This window comes from Eriocheir sinensis, chromosome 12, assembly GCF_024679095.1.
Source record: "Eriocheir sinensis breed Jianghai 21 chromosome 12, ASM2467909v1, whole genome shotgun sequence".
Lineage (NCBI taxonomy): Eukaryota > Metazoa > Arthropoda > Malacostraca > Decapoda > Varunidae > Eriocheir > Eriocheir sinensis.
Window position 1 is genome coordinate 17,893,297 of NC_066520.1, and position 17,564 is coordinate 17,910,860.

At 41.8% G+C, this 17,564-nt stretch overlaps 1 protein-coding gene across 2 annotated transcripts in view; it reads right to left on the minus strand.

The window, feature by feature from the left end:
- The window catches only part of LOC126997519 (uncharacterized), a 126,993-nt gene that overhangs the window by 62,817 nt on the left and 46,612 nt on the right, over positions 1–17,564 (minus strand). For both annotated transcript variants that reach the window (XM_050858659.1, XM_050858658.1), the window contains exons 2-3: positions 11,668–11,749; positions 2,872–2,962 (exon numbers count right to left, since the gene is read on the minus strand). In XM_050858659.1, coding sequence (XP_050714616.1) covers positions 2,872–2,962; positions 11,668–11,749 — 173 coding nt within the window. The remainder of the gene's footprint in view (positions 1–2,871; positions 2,963–11,667; positions 11,750–17,564) is intronic.

A 17,564-nucleotide genomic window follows, 5' to 3' on the forward strand; every position in this document is an offset into this window, starting at 1 on the left:
TTCTTTCTCTCTTTCTCTCTCTCAAACACCTTTTTTTAATTAGTACATTATTTTCTTTCTCTCTTTTCATTTGTCTTTCTTTCTTTCTTTCTTTCTTTCTTTCTCTCAAACACCTTTTTTCAATTAGTACTACATATTTTCTTCCTTTTCTCACACGTTTCATGCTATTCTCTGCTTCTTTCAACGATTCCCTTCACGCCGTCCTAATGAAACGCGGCGCATGAAACAGCAAGACTACGCTTCCCCGCAAAAGGTCAGAAGTAATAGTGAAAGCCTCATTGTCTCGCCTTGAAGATAAAAGTACAATTGGAGGCTTTAATTAATACCTTTGCTGGGCTGACTGATCTTTTCCAGTTTGTTCAGAGAGAAAGAGAGAGTGTGTGGGTAAAGAGTAGAAGTAATGCTAAAGATTCTATGAAATAATAATAATAAACACTGGTGGCGCCTGATCTTTCGTGTTTAAATATTTACCCGAGAAATATTTAAGAGTGCTACTAGTTAGAATATTCCCAAACTTTCAGAAAATTAAGTTAAAATCGAAAAAGAAAAAGTGAATTATGTGAGAGGGTGAAGTGTGGTAATGTGACCCCGTAGAATTATCTTAAAACAACAACAACAACAACAGCAACAACATCAACAACAATAATTTCCATTACACCATTCCGCACTCGTTTTTTTTCTTCTCTCTCTCTCTCTCTCTCTCTCTCTCTCTCTCTCTCTCTCTCTCTCTCTCCTCCGTTTCTCCAGTCATGTCTTTTTATTTTGTGTCGTAAGAGATGTATGTATGTATGTATGTATGTATGTATGTATGTATGTATGTACCCGATGTGCTTTTTGGGTTATTTTTTCAAGGTTAAGATTAAAAGAAAGAATTATCAGACTTGTGTCCAAATGCCCGTCACCTGTTGCTCTTCACACCTGAGCTAGCTGACCCACACACCTGTAAACACACACACACACACACACACACACACACACACACACACACACACACACACACGTCCATCATCACGTCTTAATCAGAGCACCGTTACCACATCTCGGCCGCTCGATGCACCTTTCCCACGCACTTGGCAACACTTCACGCCAACTTCTGCCCTTCCGTTTAACACCCTTGTAAAAAGACCTCCCCCCCTCCTCCCTCCTCACCCCTTCAGTCCCCCCTATAACGAGTCTTACCAATCCACACATCAATCTTTTTAGTCAGTCTTCAACATTTACTGACAGCAACTAAGTCCAACTCTTCATTTCTATATTCACGACCCCTTTCAATCTTCCCTTCCCTCTCCCTTTCCCCCCTCAGTCCCCTTGTTACTAGTCGAAACAGCAATCTCTTTATCCAGTCTTCAACATTAATACATTCACTTACTAACCTCCAGATTCGTTTCCACAAGCACGATTATCTCCCTTTGAAGTTGACTGTCTCATTAACCCGGTAGCAGCGACGGGCCAAATTTATGGGTTTAACGTGTAGCAGCGACGGGCCCAATTTTTGTCATGAAAAAGACCCCCCAAAATAGATGATGCATAAGCTGATCACAAATGCGTTGATATATATTATGAAATGTTTTGTGTAAGTGATGATTTTTTCTCATTAATTCGCTCAGAGGGGCTTTTAATTAAGAAACATGATCCCTGCAGCTACCGGGTTAATCTTCACACTAATCCTTCTTTCCCTCTCCCCCTTTCCTCCCTTAGTCCACTTTTAACTGGTCCAAACAGCAATCTTTATACAATCCTAAACATTAATACATTCACTAACTAACCTCTACTATTCATTACCAAATTTATGATCCACCTCTCGAAGATGATGTCACTCTAATCTTCACATTAATCCTCTGTTCCCCCTCCCCCTCCACTTTAGCTCCCCTATTACCAGTCGAAACAGCAATCTTTATTCAGTTTTCGATATTAACACATTACCTAACTAACCTTCAAAATCATCCTTTAATAACTTCCCTTTAACTAACCTCTACACATTATCTATTCTCCATTATTCACTTCCAAATTCACGATCCCCTCCTTAACTAAGCTCCCTTTATCTAACCTCTCTTTGACTTACCTCCCTTTAACTAACCTCCCTTTAACTAATCTCCCTTTAACTAACCTCCTTTTAACTAACCTCCCTTTAACTAACCTCCTATAAACTTACCTCCTTTAACTAACCTCCCTTTAACTAACCTCCCTATAACTAACCTCCACTATTCGTTTCCAAATTCATGATCCTCTCGTTCGTGTTGATTGGCTCATTAATCTTCTTGGGCCTTTAAATCTCTCCTATACCACAACACACACACACACACACACACACACACACACTCTACTACTTCCCCACTCCTTCTCCCCCACACACACTTTTAACGCATTCTTGGCACGCAATGTTACACCCGAAGGAATGAAGCGGTTACGATATTTTACTACGTCGACGTGTTGTGGCTGAGCTGGGTTCTGTTTTTACTTCCTTTTTGATTTTTACTTCACTTCCTCTGATTTCGTTTTATTCTTCTTATTTTTCTTTAGTTTTCTTGTTCGTGTTTTGTTTTTTTTGCTTACTTTTCTTCCAGTCCCGTTTTTTTATTTGTTTCTTTGTCTATTCCTTTTATTTGTGTTCTTTTTTATCATTTTCCACTCTCGTCTTTCCTTCCATTCCGTTCCTTTTACGTTCCTCTTCTCTATCAATGTTCTTTTTTACTCTCCATCACATTTAACTTTCTTCAATGTTTTCCTTCTTTTTCCTCCCGGCTTCGCTCTTACCTACCTACTTACCATACATACACACACACACACGCACACGCCCTCACCCACATGCCCCCCCCCCCCCCTCCAGCCCACATACACGCCACAACGATCAGATAACAAAACAACACTTACCAAAGACACGGAGCGGCCGCCGAGGTGACCATCTGGAACACTGCTGGTCTCGAGGGCTGAATGGACCGAGTGGAGGCTCTTCTTCGAGGATCTGAAAGACAACACACGCCTTGGTCAGTGCCCGTAATAGAAGAAGAAAGGAAGAAGAAGAAAAAGAAGAAGAGGAAGAGGAAGAGGAAGAGGAAGAGAAACAAGATGAAGATGAAGAAGAAGAAAAAAAAGAAGAAGTAGAAGAAAAAGAAGAAGAAAAAGAAGAAGATGAAGAAGAAAATGAAAAAAGAAAAAGAAAAAGAAAAAGAAGAAGAAGAAGAAGAAGAAGATGATGATGAAGAAGAAGAGGAAGAAAAAGAAGAGGAAGAAGAAAAGATTGAGACCCAGGACCCGAATTCTTGGACGCAGTCGACTCCCACAACAACCATTTCTTAAAGCCATAAAGAAAATAAGTAGCGTTCTCATGAGTTTTCTTCACATTGACGGTGCAGAAGTATCACTAGGCTCAAAACACTACCTACCATGGAAATACACACCACAACCTCCATAACTACACTCACCACAACCTCTATGAAAGCCTTATCAAATTTGGGTGTGTTAGCCACGAAATGATTCGAGAATATGGGCCCGGAGCGACAAGGGGCGAGAAAGAGATCACAAAATACCGTTAGTCCACATGTTAAAATAAAAACAGAAAAGGAAAGGAAGATATTGACAGTATAACATGTAAGGAGGAAAATAGAAAGAGGAAACGAAGAGGTTGAATAAAAACGATGAAAGGAGAAGGAGGAAGAGAAGAACGTGGATGAAAATAGGAAAGATGTTGCAGGAAAGAATGTGCAAAAAGATGTAGAAGGAGGAGATGGAAAATATATTAGAGATGAAAATGGTTAAAACGAAAATGGGAGACAGAGAAAAAAATATATCAAGCAAAAGAAAAAAATACAAATACATGATAAAAGTGGATGATTATGAATAAATTAATATATATACGTGTAAAGAAAACGAGCCGCCAATATATAAAGGATAACTGAGCAATTTGTATTAATTAGATAGGCATGAATGACCACACTACTCTCTCTCTCTCTCTCTCTCTCTCTCTCTCTCTCTCTCTCTCTCTCTCTCAGCCTCCTACACTCTCTCCCTTTTAAGTGTAAAGAACCGCTACGTATACACAATGGACACACACACACACACACACCTTCACCTATACCTCCCCTAAACACACACGGAAAGAGAAAGAAAACAAAGAAATAGAACACAGAGGAAAAAAACAAAAAAATTAGGAAGGTCAGAATCAGGAAAAAAAAAGACATATATATACACACACACACACACAGTTTTGGGTCACGTGATTAGGGAGGGGCGGGAGGGAAGGGGGGATGGGGGGGGGGAAAGGTCTCCAGTCACCCGTATGTTTTTTCTTTATTTTTTTTTCAGTCAGTCCAAACACAATACGGTGATAAAGGTTCATGTTTACGTCACACTGTACAAAAAAAAATATGAAAGGAGAGAAAGAAAATGGAAAGAAAAAGGAATGTAAATAAGGAAAAAAGACGAAAAAAGAAAGAAAAAGAAAAGAAATAAATAAAAAAGAGAAAAGAAAGACCAAGAAAAAGAAAAGGAAAGAAAAAGAAAGAAGAAAAAAAATCATGAAAAAAACAAAGAAAAATAAAAGAAAATTGGAGAATTAAAATGAAAAAATATATATAACTGTGATGGTGGTAATGATAAGGAGGAGGAGGAGGAGGAGGAAAGAAGAGGAAGAGGAGGAGGAGGAGGAGGAGGAAAGAAGAGGAAGAGGAGGAGGAGGAGGAGGAGGAGGAAGAAGAGGTGGTGATTAGTGGTGTTAATGACTGGATGTTACTGTGGTTAGCGATGGTATATTGCCGGAGGAGGAGGAGGAGGAGGAGGAGGAGGAAGAGGAGGTGGAGTGGGTGGTGGTGTACTAATAATTGTGGTGAGGCTGAAGGGAAGACAAAAAAAAAAAAAAAAAAAGAGGAGCTACATTGGAAAAACACGCATGGGAGGGGAATAGAAAGGAGGGAATTGTGAAACGTTAGCATCGAAAACTTGAAAGGAGGAAGAGGAGGAAGAGAAGGAGGAGGAGGAGGAGGAGGAAGAGTAATAGGTGCAGTGGGAGGGAGGGGACATGAAGGAAGGAAGGAAAAGAAATTGAGTGGTGAAGAAGGCGACAGGAAAGGAGGAAGGAAGGAAGGATAGGAAGGAAGGAAGGTTGAAAGGAGGACGTGGAAAGGAAGAAGGGCATGTGAGGGGAGGAGGAAGAAATGAAATAAGGAAAGGAATATAGAGAAAAAAGAGAAAGGAAAGAAAAAACGAAGGAAGAGGGAGAAAGGAAGGTTGAAAGACGTACATGGAAAGGGAGAAGAGACTGTGAAGGTGAATAGGAAAAGGAAATAAGGAAAGCAATATAAGGAAAAAAGAGGAAGGAAATAATGAAGAAAGGAAGGAAGGTTGAAGGACGCATATGAAAGAAAAAAGAGACAGTGAGGTGAGAAGAAAGGCAGAAAGGAAATAAAGAAAGAAAGAAAGGCAGATTGAAAGACTAATATATGAATGAATGGAAAAACAAATAAGAATAGAAGAGGAAAGAAGGAAGTAAGGACTGAAGATATAGAGAGGAAAGAAAGGAAGGCAAGTTGAAAGACCAATAAATGTAAAGATGAAAGAAAGAAGGAAAAAATTATGATAGATATAACAAGGAAGAGAACCATTATTACATCACTCCACACTAACAAAAACAACAAACAGAAACAACAGTGAACAGAAACAGTAAACAAAACAATAGTAATGAGTGGAGGGATGAATGAACGGGGAGGTGGATAGGTGGAGCAGGAGAGAGATCATCATTTTTGCTTCGCTCCACCCTGCCATCATGCCACTCCACCCCTATTAACTACAAACGGAAACAGCGAACAGATGGTTTGTGTGGATAGATGAATGGCCGAGGTAGGATGAGAGGAAGGGAGTGACAGAAGGATGGGAATAGGATGGATTGAAAAGGTGGTGAGACAAGGAACGAAAGATGGATGGATGGATGGATGGATGGAAGGAAGAAAAATGAAAATGAAGTGTAAGAGAAAGAAAAGCAAGAAGGAAGGAAGAGAGGACGGAAGAAAAAAGGAAAAAAAATAAGGGTGAGAGGAAGGAAGGAAGAGAGCAAGGAAGGATGGAAGAAAAAAGAAAAAAAAGCAGAGAGAAGAAATCAAGGGAGGATGAAGGAACGAAAGTAGAAAGGAAGAATAAAAGGAGAAAGAAATAAAGAAAGGAAGTAAGGGAGGAAGAAAAAAAAGAGAAATAAAAAAAAACTGAAGGGTAAGAAGAAAGGAAGGAAAAGTAGAAAAGATATAAAAAAGGAAAATTATGGAAATAGCTTCTCTTCACCTCTGAGTACAACAACAATAACAACAACAACAACAACAATAACAACAACAACAACAATGATGATTCTCTCTCTCTCTCTCTCTCTCTCTCTCTCTCTCTCTCTCTCTCTCTCTCTCTCTCTCTCTCTCTCTCTCTCAGCATCACTCATTATATTTGGGTACGTTCGATAATCCACTGACAGCATTGCATTAGTACTCAAACCAAGAATTAAACCACAAAGGAACCCTGGAATGAGCCGTATAAACATAAAAACGGGTTATCTGACTTCATTTCGGCATCTGTTGTTTTTTGTAGTTACGTCAGTTCGATTCTTCTGATTTTCTGTTTGTTTTCCCATTATGTGATTGCTATTGTGGGTCTTTTTTTTCGAACTTCACATACACAGAGATCAGGGAACAGCACTAAGCCCTGTATCTTACCGTGGCTGGACATGTATAAGCTCTGTGTACTCTCCTCTCTACTCTATTCAGGAGCAGTAAGTAGCGGGCTTTTTTTTTTTTTTCATTATTTTTTTTTTTACGCCCTTGAACTGCCTCTACTGTAAAAAAAAAATGTATCTGTTATTCTGCTCTATCTTACTAACAGCTCTATCTTGTACTATCACCCTGAACTTACTTATTCACATACTTATTCTTTTCCCCGCTATTTACTCATCATTCAATCCCTTAGTCATCATACGTTATTCATTACTAAGTGGTCATTATTCATCATTCATTTATTCAATCCCTTACTCATCATTCAATCCCTTCACTGTCTTATATACGCGTCCAGAAGCACAACGCAATAATGCAACCACGAAGATGTTAATTATATGCAGCCGAAGACGTGCTTGGCGATGTGAAGAGTGTGTGGGAGGCTGATTTAGGGCCTCTCAAGTGTGGTAGTGAAGAGGAGTGTGTGTGTGTGGGGGGGGGGGGGGTGGAGTCGGAGGGGGGGAGAGATCGAACCCCTGACACCTCTACTTCCATTCTGGGCCGGCGACGTCTCATCCACTCCGCCACGCGCCGCCCTCGAGTGATTAATTATTCCCTGACACGAACGCTGCAGAGGCCTGGCAGGATAATTAGTCATTAGCCCTCCACGACGCATATTAACGCACGTATTTCCGACACACCACTAACGGACACACACCCACACACACACACACACACACACACACACACACACACACACAAAACCCCACACCCACCCCCACCCACCCCCACAGACACACACACACACACACACACAAACTGACACACACACTCATATATAAAAGCCCCCCCTCGCAGTACGTTTGTATCTTTCGAACTCTAACGTTGAATATCTTTTCCTTTCTTTACATCACACACATTTTATTTCTCTTCTACTTCCTATCTTCCGTTTTCTTTCGTCTTCCCTTCTCTCTCTATCTTCCTTTCGCAGTTCTCTTCTACCTTTTAATTCCTAGCGTCAATCTCTTTTACTCTCTTTACATCACAACCAGTCCTTTCTCCTCTACTTCCTATATTCCGTCTCCTTTCGTCTACTCTCCTTTCCTCGTCTCCTTTCACAAATAACCACTCCCCTCCCTTTCTCTCTTAGCTCCTCTACTCGCTTTTCCACCTCTGCAACCCGACACACACACACACACACACACACACACAGGATCACGACGGGGAAGGCGAGACGGACACTTTGGCTTCAGGGTTAGCGAAGGGGGCGGGGCTCATGACCGCTCCCTCTCCGGCATCCTGCGTTGGGTTCCTCAGAGTGCAAGAAGACAGAAGGACGGAAGGAGGAAGCTGAGGTCCGTGGGATGATGAGGCGAGAAGGAGGAGGAGGAGGAAAAAGGTGGGAACGAGGACGAGGACGAAGAGGAGGAGGAGGAAGAGGAGGAAGAAAGAAGATGTGGCCCCAAGGTAGGATATGATGGAATGTGACACGATGAATGTACTGCAGCTGCTTACTGCTCACACACACACACACACACACACACACACACACACACACGGTATAATATTTTTTTAGTGCATAAAGACCTTCGAAAAAAGAGGTTTATGACTATAGGTGAAAAGGAGGTCCAGGTGTTAGCCCTTACGACACCTTTATTACTACTCCAGGTGAGGAAGAGTTATGGGAAGAGTTATGGGAAGAGGAGGAGGAGGAGGAGGAGGAGGAGGAGGAGGAGGAGGAGGAGGGGGAGAGTAGGAAAAGTAGGTTATGGAAAGAGGAGGATAAATAGAGACTGATAAAAACGATGTAGAGTGAATAAATGCAAAATAGAGAGAGAGAGAGAGAGAGAGAGAGAGAGAGAGAGAGAGAGAGAGAGTCAACCCAAGGGATGCTCAGAATCGAGTTTTTATCACTCTCTCTCTCTCTCTCTCTCTCTCTCTCTCTCTCTCTCTCTCAGTTCCTCTTCCCTCTCTTCATTTTCGTTGGCGCCTCAAGCTTTTTTTTTTTTTTTTTTTTTGCTTACCAGGGGAGTCCGGTGGTTAGGCGAGAAAGCCCATTGCCCGAGGCGGAGGAGGAGGAGGAGCTGGGGGGGGGGGTAGGTTAGAGGGAGGAGAAAAGAAGGCCTGAGGGTAGGAGTGTGATGAGATGCAGAAGAAGACAGCAGAAGGCGAAAGGAAGAAAGGGCGTGAATTATATGTCTAATTATTTAATAAGAGGAGATGGGAAAGCCTGGTGGTGGGGTGTGGTTTTGTAGTAAGGTTTTTCTCTCTCTCTCTCTCTCTCTCTCTCTCTCTCTCTCTCTCTCTCTCTGTGTGTGTGTGTGTGTGTGTGTGTGTTTATGAAAGAAGGAAGAACAGGATTAAGAACACAAATATAAGAAGAAAAAGAAGAAAAAGAACAAGAAGAACAAGAACGAGAACAAGGAAAACAAGAACAAAAGGAAAAACAAGAGGAAGAAGAAGAACAAGAAGAACTAGAACAAGAAAACAACAACAACAACAAAAACTACAACAGGAAAAAAAGGAAGAAAAAAGAAAGAAAAAAAAGAAAGGAAAACGTAGGGGGAACTATTAAAACTCAACCCAGAACACCACCAAAACAGCATCATAAACAACAACAACACCAAGAAAAAAAATACGGAAAATAAAAAAAAATTAAAAGAAAGCTTACGAAAACTTAACCTCAACCCACTCATCTTAGCGAGGAGGAGCGCAGGAAAGGTAACACTCGGTAACACTCACCTGAGATTGATTACCGACACACCTGCGGGTCACGCGGTGTTTGGAGGAGTGACGGGGAAGGGGCAGTGTTGAGATAGGAGAAAACGGAGCAACAGACACGGACAGACAGACACAGAGGTGGGTACAAACAGAAAGACACCTGGATCGACGGAGACAGACAGACAGCAAACAGATAGACATAAATGCACACTGGAAGACAGACAGATACAGACGTTCACACACACGCACGTACATACATACACATATATAGATACTTTCTCTGCTCTTCCCTCCTCTCTCTTTTCTCCTCTTTTCTTTTCTCTTCTCTTCTCTCTTTTTCTCTGTTATTTTCCTTTCCCTTCTCTTCCCTTCTCTTCTCTTCTTCTCTCTTTTCTTCCCTTCTCTTCTCAACATTAAACAAACAAAAACAACAAAAACAACATTACAAACGAATAGGAGAGAGAGAGAGAGAGAGAGAGAGAGAGAGAGAGAGAGAGAGAGAGAGAGAGAGAGAGAGAGAGAGAGAGAGAGAGAGAGAGAGAGAGAGAGAGAGAGAAAAGAAAACCCACACAATACCAACGACAACCATAACAAAGACGCCGACAAAGACAGATCGTCGACTTAAAATTAATTCATCAGCTACGGAGCGACTCTTGCCAAGGCGGACCTGCCACCTATAATTAAACACAAGAGGGGAAGATAAGCGGAGACAGTGACAAAGGCGCCTTCATTACCCTGGCATTCATTAACAGGATCGGTGTCAGCGTGTGTGTACCGCCGCCGCTGAAAGAGGAAGCGAGTCGGGTGCACGAGATCCCCCTCTGAAGCCGCACCTCATCAACGGAACACCTGTACGGGATAAGATCGAACTCCCTTGACAGAAGTTTGAATACTCGTAGGAGGTGTTTATACAAGCGAGACGGGTTTACAAGTTTCCCTATGGAGTTACGCCTCGTCCCACGCACTTAAACTAGCAAACAGAAGTGAACACCTGTACAGGATACGATCGATCTCCACTGACTGAAGTTTAAATATGAAAAGGAGGTGTTTATACAAGCGAGTCGGCTTTACAAGTTTCCCTATGAAGTCGCACCTTGTCCCACGCACCTAACTTGCCAACAGACAGGTATCAAGGAAACACCTGTATGGGATAAGATCGAACTCCATTGACTGAGGCCTGAATATTCGAAGGAGGTATTTATAGAAGTTTACGAGGCCTTGAAGATTCTATACAAGCTTGCGTCTCCTTGGGGATTTTAATACAAGGTGGAATCTAATCTTTCAACCCTGACAAGCTACGAAGAGGAAAACTAATAGACGAGGAAGAGAAGAATATAAAAACATTAGGAGTCTAAAAGAGGTCGGTAGGTCTATTATGCAAGGCAGCTCCAGCGAATCTAACCCCACCGAACATGACATCCATGAATTTATCTATCTTTTTTTTTCTAATGTCTCTATCGTATTGGCACTCACTACTCATACACCACTCTTTTGCTAAACCAATTCTTAGGAGGAGGAATTATTATTACTAAAGTATTACTAGAGAAGTCATGGCTTTGTTTGTATTGGCGAAAAAGGAAGGAAAAGAAGGAGGAGAATAAAAAAAAGCATTACCCTACATTAAAGTTCACAGAAGAGGAAAAGGAGGAAGGAGCTTATGGGTTGCTTTGTAGTTGCCAGAAAGGAAGAAAAAGTAGGAGAAAAAGAAGGAAGAGAAAATGGAGGAGAAAAGAAAGAAGAAAAAGGAGGAAGAAAGAGAAGGAAGAAAAAGAAGGAGAAAAAGAAGGAAGAAAAAGGAGGAGAAAAAGAAGGAAGAAAAGGAGGAGAAGAAAAATGAGAAGAAAAAGAGGGAAGAAAAATGAGGAGAAAAAGAGGGAAGAAAAATGAGGAGAAAAAGAAGTAAGAGAAAAAGGAGGAGAAACTGAAGGAAGAAAAAGAAGGAGAAAAAGATGGAAGAAAAAAAGGAGAAAAAGAAGGAAGAAAAATGAGGAGAAATGAAGGAAGAAAAAAATAAAAACCAGCATTACCCCACATTTTAATTCACGAGGAAGGGAGGAAAAAGAGAAGAAGGGGGAGGAGGGGGAGGGGGATGAAGGTTAAGGCGGATGTCACACAATATAAAGGAATGACTAAACCCACTCTTTACCATACAATACGCTGCCCTTCCGCCTACACGACCACAGCCACATCCACGTGAAAAGGGCGAGACCACACACACACACACACACACACACACACACACACACACACACACACACACACTTACCTGAGGCCCCTCGACAGCTTCTTCAGGTTGGTCTCGTTCAGTCTGGGTGTTGGCGACTCCATGCGGAGGGCGCGCTTGAGGTCTGCAGGAGAAGAATAGAGAGCGTTAGGCAAGGCTACGGAAGGAGGGGAAAGAGAGAAAGGAGAGGGGACGTTAGGGAGGGCTACCAGAGAGAGAGAGAGGAAGAGAGAGAGGGCGTTAGGCAAGGTTGCAGAAGGAGGAGAAAGAGAGAGAAAGGAAAGGGGACGTTAGGGAGGGTTACCAGAGAGAGAGAGAGAGAGAGAGAGAGAGAGAGAGAGAGGGATGAGATAATCAGTAATTTCATCTCTGCCATCGTAATGTTATCCCAGAGAGGAGCCAGAAGGGAGTCACAGTAATAAGGGAGTAATTTTCGTGTCAAGGTTAAGAAGAAGAAAAAGAAGAAGAAGAAGAAGCCGCGACAACAAAAGAATGAGAGACAAAGAGGAAGAGGAAAAGAAGGCAGTGAACATAATTAGGAAGACGATATATCACAGAAGCTGACGATAAGGATGATGATGATGATGATGATGATGATGAGAGTGAGAAACAGAAATACGATGATGATAATGATGACGATTGGTACGAACAAAAACAAATAAAAACAAAAAAATGAACAATGATGAACAGAAAGAAGAGAAAAAAAGCAGAGAAAGAGAAGGAAGGAAAGAAAGAAAGAAAAAGAAAGAAAGAAAGATGAAAGAGAATAATGAACAGAGAAGAGAGAAAAAAGGAAGGAAAGAGGGGAAGAAAGAAAAGAAGAAAGGAAGAAAAAAAAGAAAGAAAATAATCTATATCGACAAAACAAAAAGAGAAACTAAAGAAAACCAAAAACACAACAACAACAACAACAACAACAACAACAACAAAAACAACAACAAAGACAGCAGCTGGACCTAATCGCCCGTAGAAAGGAATCCATCGTAAAGAAAGAAAAAAAAAGTAAAAAAGAAAACGAGAGCATCGACATCAACAGAAAACGGAGAACTTAAGTGTATCCGTTGCTTGCGTTCCATCATCTGCTGAGAGAGAGAGAGAGAGAGAGAGAGAGAGAGAGAGAGAGAGAGAGAGAGAGAGAGAGAGAGAGGATTGCATGGGCGTGGCGGTTTAAGAGGAAAAGAAGGGAGGGGAAGTTATGGCGAGGGAGAGAATGGGAAGAGGAGAATGGGAAGGGGAGGAGGAGGAAGAGGAGGAAGAGAGGGAGGAGGAGGAGGAGGAGGAGGAGGGAGGACTGCACGTAAAAATTATTGCGTGTTAGCCCAAGGGGTGAAGGCCACAAAAGAGAGAGAGAGAGAGAGAGAGAGAGAGAGAGAGAGAGAGAGAGAGAGAGAGAGAGAGAGAGAGAGAGAGAGAGAGAGAGACGATAAAAAAGAGAGAAGGAAGTACCACACCCTCTTAAAAGGAAGGGAAGGAAATTAAGAGGAGGAAAATACAAGTTACTGAAAGACCAGAGAAGGAAGGAAGGAAGGAAGGAAGGAAGGAAGGAAGCAAGGAAGAAAGAAAGGAAAAGACGAAAAGAGGAAGTACAAATAGCATCATCAAAGAGAGATAAGAGAATTAAAGGGGAGAGAAAGTATATATATAAGATACAGGTGTACAAAGAGGAAGGAATGAAGGAAAGAAGGAAAGAAAAGAAGTAGCGACGGAAGAAAATGGAAAGAAGGAATGGAGGAAGGAAGGAAAGAAGGAAAGAAAGGAAGTAGCGACGGAAAAAAAATGGAAAGAAGGAATAAATTAAGAAAGGGCGGACGGAAAGAAGGAAGAAAGTGAGGAGAGGATTGAAAGGAAGGAAAGAACGAAAGATGGAAGGAACGAAGGAAAGGAAGGAAGGAAGGAAGGAAGGAAGGACCATAGGAGAGTGCAAACACCAAGGAAGGAAAAACGAAAGCGTGTGAAGGCCGGAAATGAAAAGTACATAAGCAAGGCGAGGGCAGGATGAGAGAGAGAGAGAGAGAGAGAGAGAGAGAGAGAGAGAGAGAGAGAGAGAGAGAGAGAGAGAGAGAATTTTCCACACCATTTAACACGTCTCCTCCTCCTCTCTCTCTCTCAAAAGCACCACATCCTGCCACATCCTCCACGCACCTGCCACCCTCCCAAATTCTTCCTCCTCCTCCTCCTCCTCTTCCATTTCTCTCAGGCCGACTTTATCTCGTATGGCATCACAGATTTCTCGCTGATATGTTTATTTTATAGTCATCCACGTGTGTGTGTGTGTGTGTGTGTGTGTGTGTGTGTGTGTGTGTGTGTGTGTTTCCTCATGAATACGGCACTGCAGAGAGAGGTTATAAAAAGTAACGGTCAGCCCTGCGTGTGTATGTGTGTGTGTGTGTGTGTGTGTGTGTTCCTTCAGCAATATAACGAATAAAATTATGAAATGAGAAGAAAAAAAAATGATGGTAATGATGACTATTATAATGATGACGATGATGATGATGATGATGATGATGATGATGATGACGATGATGAAAAATAAACGTGTCTTCTCCTCATGTCCATTCGTGATCCGCAGATACATTAAACACAGGGAGAGAAAGCCACACACACACACACACACACACACACACACACACACACATGCCCCCACCCCACACACGTCGATATTAGAATAAGAGGAAGACAAACGTGGGTTCAGAATCTACAGGTGTGTTTTGTTAGGTGTGTGAAAGGGGGGGTGGGGGAGGGGGGGGAGGAGGGGGGGGGCGTTCAGGTGCATTCAGGTAAAAAGGAAAGGCAGGTGAGAAGGGCCAGGTAAGGGAGGGAGAGGAGGGGGGTCGAGTTAACAAAAGGTGTATTGAGACGGTGTTGTTGTTAGGTTTGAGCGACGTGTCTGTCTGTCTATTTGTCTGTCTATTCATCTGTGTCCGTCTGTGTCTGTCTGTGTTTGTCTGATTTCTCTCTCCCTCTCTCTCTCTCTCTCTCTCTTCATATGGGACTTTCTACGTACAACTGAGTCTATAGATTTTTACTTTTCTCCTTATTTTTTTTCCTCTAAATGTAAAATAAAAAAAACTAGGGAAGAAAAGTAAGAAAAAAGCAGGATAAAAAGACGAAGAAGAAGAAGAAGAAGAAGAAGAAGAAGAAGAAGAAGACGTGGAAAAGAGGAGGAGAATAAACACAAGATAAAACCGTAAAAGAAAAAATAAGAAACCATTGAAACGAAGAAAAAAGCAATAATACAAGAGACTAAAAAAAGACAAAGTAGAGAAGAAAAGAAAAATTAACAGAGAAATCGAGGAAGGATAGAGAAGGAGGAGGAGGAGGAGGAGGAGGAGGAGGAGGAGAGAGAGACGTAGAGAGAGAGAGAGAGAAAGATCAGGACCACCCACAAGGCCCAAATCATACCCCCTATTTCGCCCTCCTCCCATTCTTCCAGCCTCCTCCTCCTCCTCCTCCTCCTGCATACCACGCCCAAATATATCCTCGCCAAGGTGGGTGGGTGTGCGTGCGCGCGGGCGAGGTCAAGGCGAGGTTGCTTCCCTTTGTGAGTGGTGTACTTTCCATCCCCAAATAAGACAGGTACGGTACACGTCACTCGTTGGTAGGGATTTAGAGGGTGCTGTTATCTCTCTCTCTCTCTCTCTCTCTCTCTCTCTCTCTCTCTCTCTCACACACATACACACACACTCAGACGAACTTAATTAGGGGAAACTGAGACAAATCGAAGCTGTTGTTGAAGTGGCAGTGATTATGGTTATTGATGTTCTCTTCATTAACACACACACACACACACACACACACACACACACACACACACACACACGCAATCAAACATCCGTCGCTGATGGCAGAAGACAAACAGCATGAGATGAGAGAGAAAGGAAGGAGAAAATGAAGAGGAGGAGGAGAAGGAGGAGGGGGAGGAGGAGGGAAATAGTGAAGAGAAGGAAGAGGAGAAGGACGCAGAAAAGAAGTAGAAGAAAAAGAAAATATAGAAAAAGCGAAGGAGGAGGAAGAGGAGGAGGAAGAAGAGGTTAAAAGGGGTGAGAGATGTTTAAACACACACACACACACACACACACACACACACACACACACACACACACACACAGAGGTAATGACGCAGTTGAAATTTACGCCTCATGTGACAAACGTAATGAGAGAGAGAGAGAGAGAGAGAGAGAGAGAGAGAGAGAGAGAGAGAGAGAGAGAGAGAGAGAGAGAGAGAGAGAGAGAGAGAGAGACTAACATATCTACACATCTATGGTATTTTTTCCCCTCATTTCCTTCCTTTTGAGTCATTGTTTAGCACGTCTGTCTGTCGCTATTGTTTGCGTGAGGCGTAATAAGTGTTGGGTGACCTTGGCTTGCTTCTGTCATCACCTATTTTTTGTCTTATTATTACTCCTTAAGTGTTCTCTATTTTTGCCTTCATCCATGTCTTGCCTTCATTTTTTATCCATTTATCCTTGTCCACATCCTTCCTGCTGTTACGTTTTTTTTTTTTTTCGTGTTTAATCTTTTTCATCAGAACAGATTTGCGTCTAATGGAGGACTAGTACAACTTCTTCTGCTTATGTATGTGGTAGCTCTGTATTTCTTTCCGTCTAAAGGTGAAGGCGATGGAGATGAGCACCGAGGTCACGCGTAGGTATAGCGTATGCCCACATCTTTATCTTCTATTGTATTTTCCGGGGTTATTTTTCTCTGGTGTTAGCGGTTTTATTTCAGATGGAGACGGAGATGAGGATTGAGGCCATGCGCAGTTTTAAAGAATGCCTCGATCTTTACCTTTTATTTGATATATTTCTTGCATTGTCTCATTTCTTTAACTTCATTTTTTTTCATATCTTTTACTCTACTTTTTCTTCTTCTCCCTACTCCTCCTCCTCCTCCTCCTCCTATTCTTTTTCTTCTTCTTCTTCTTCTTCTTCGTCTTCCTCCTCCTCCTCCTCCTCCTCCTCTTCATTTACTCCCTTCTTCCTCTCTTCCTCTCGTTAATATTGATTTAATTGCAAGTAGATTTGAAGGTCGCCATTTTGATATATAATTTCCTCCTGGTTATCAGCGGCGCGTTCATCATGCTCATTATCACCTCTAAGTTATTGCGCTCGTTAATCTCCATCGTAATCAATAAGAGTTCATGTTTACCGCCGAAGCCGTCTCGTTAGATTTACATATTTTGTCCATTGTCTTATCTCGGTGCTGAATTATATTATATGTGTGGGTCTGAGATTTACTTTTTCATATCCTTTTGTTTATCTATTTATTATCATTCCTATTTTATCTACTTTTAACTATGCCATTGATGTATTTCTTCCATTGTCTCATTTCTTTAACTTTCCTTTTTCATGTCTTTTTTTGTTTCTTCATTTATCATCTTTCTCATTTTATCTACTTTTCGTTCATTCATTTTATCATCATTCTTATTTTACCTACTTTTAACTGATGGCTTTGATGTATTTTTCCCATTGCTAAACTATATCAACTTGCTCTTTACTAAATCTTCGTCAACTCTTCCCTTCCTTTTCGCTCATGTATCCACTTTTTAAACACTAATACTAACTCTACTTTCCTCACGCTGACCTGTATCCAACCTCCCATTTACTGTTACAATGCCCACTTCTTCCACTATCATTGGTGTTCTGTATTAACAATCTCTTCACCATCGCTCCGTCCACTTCCCTCTTCATTCAAGGTGTTTTTTTCTACACCAAACAGTCATAACAACTCTACTTCCCACACTGTAACCCGTATTTAGCCACCCTTTAACCGTTACAGTGCCCACTTCACACATTACTGCCACTAAATTATGTCAACTACCTCTATACTATCGCTCCGTCCACTTCTCTCTTCTTTCTCGGTGTTTTTTTGACGCTAAACAGTCATAACAACTCTACTTCCCACATTGTAACCCGTATTTAGCCACACTTTATTAACCG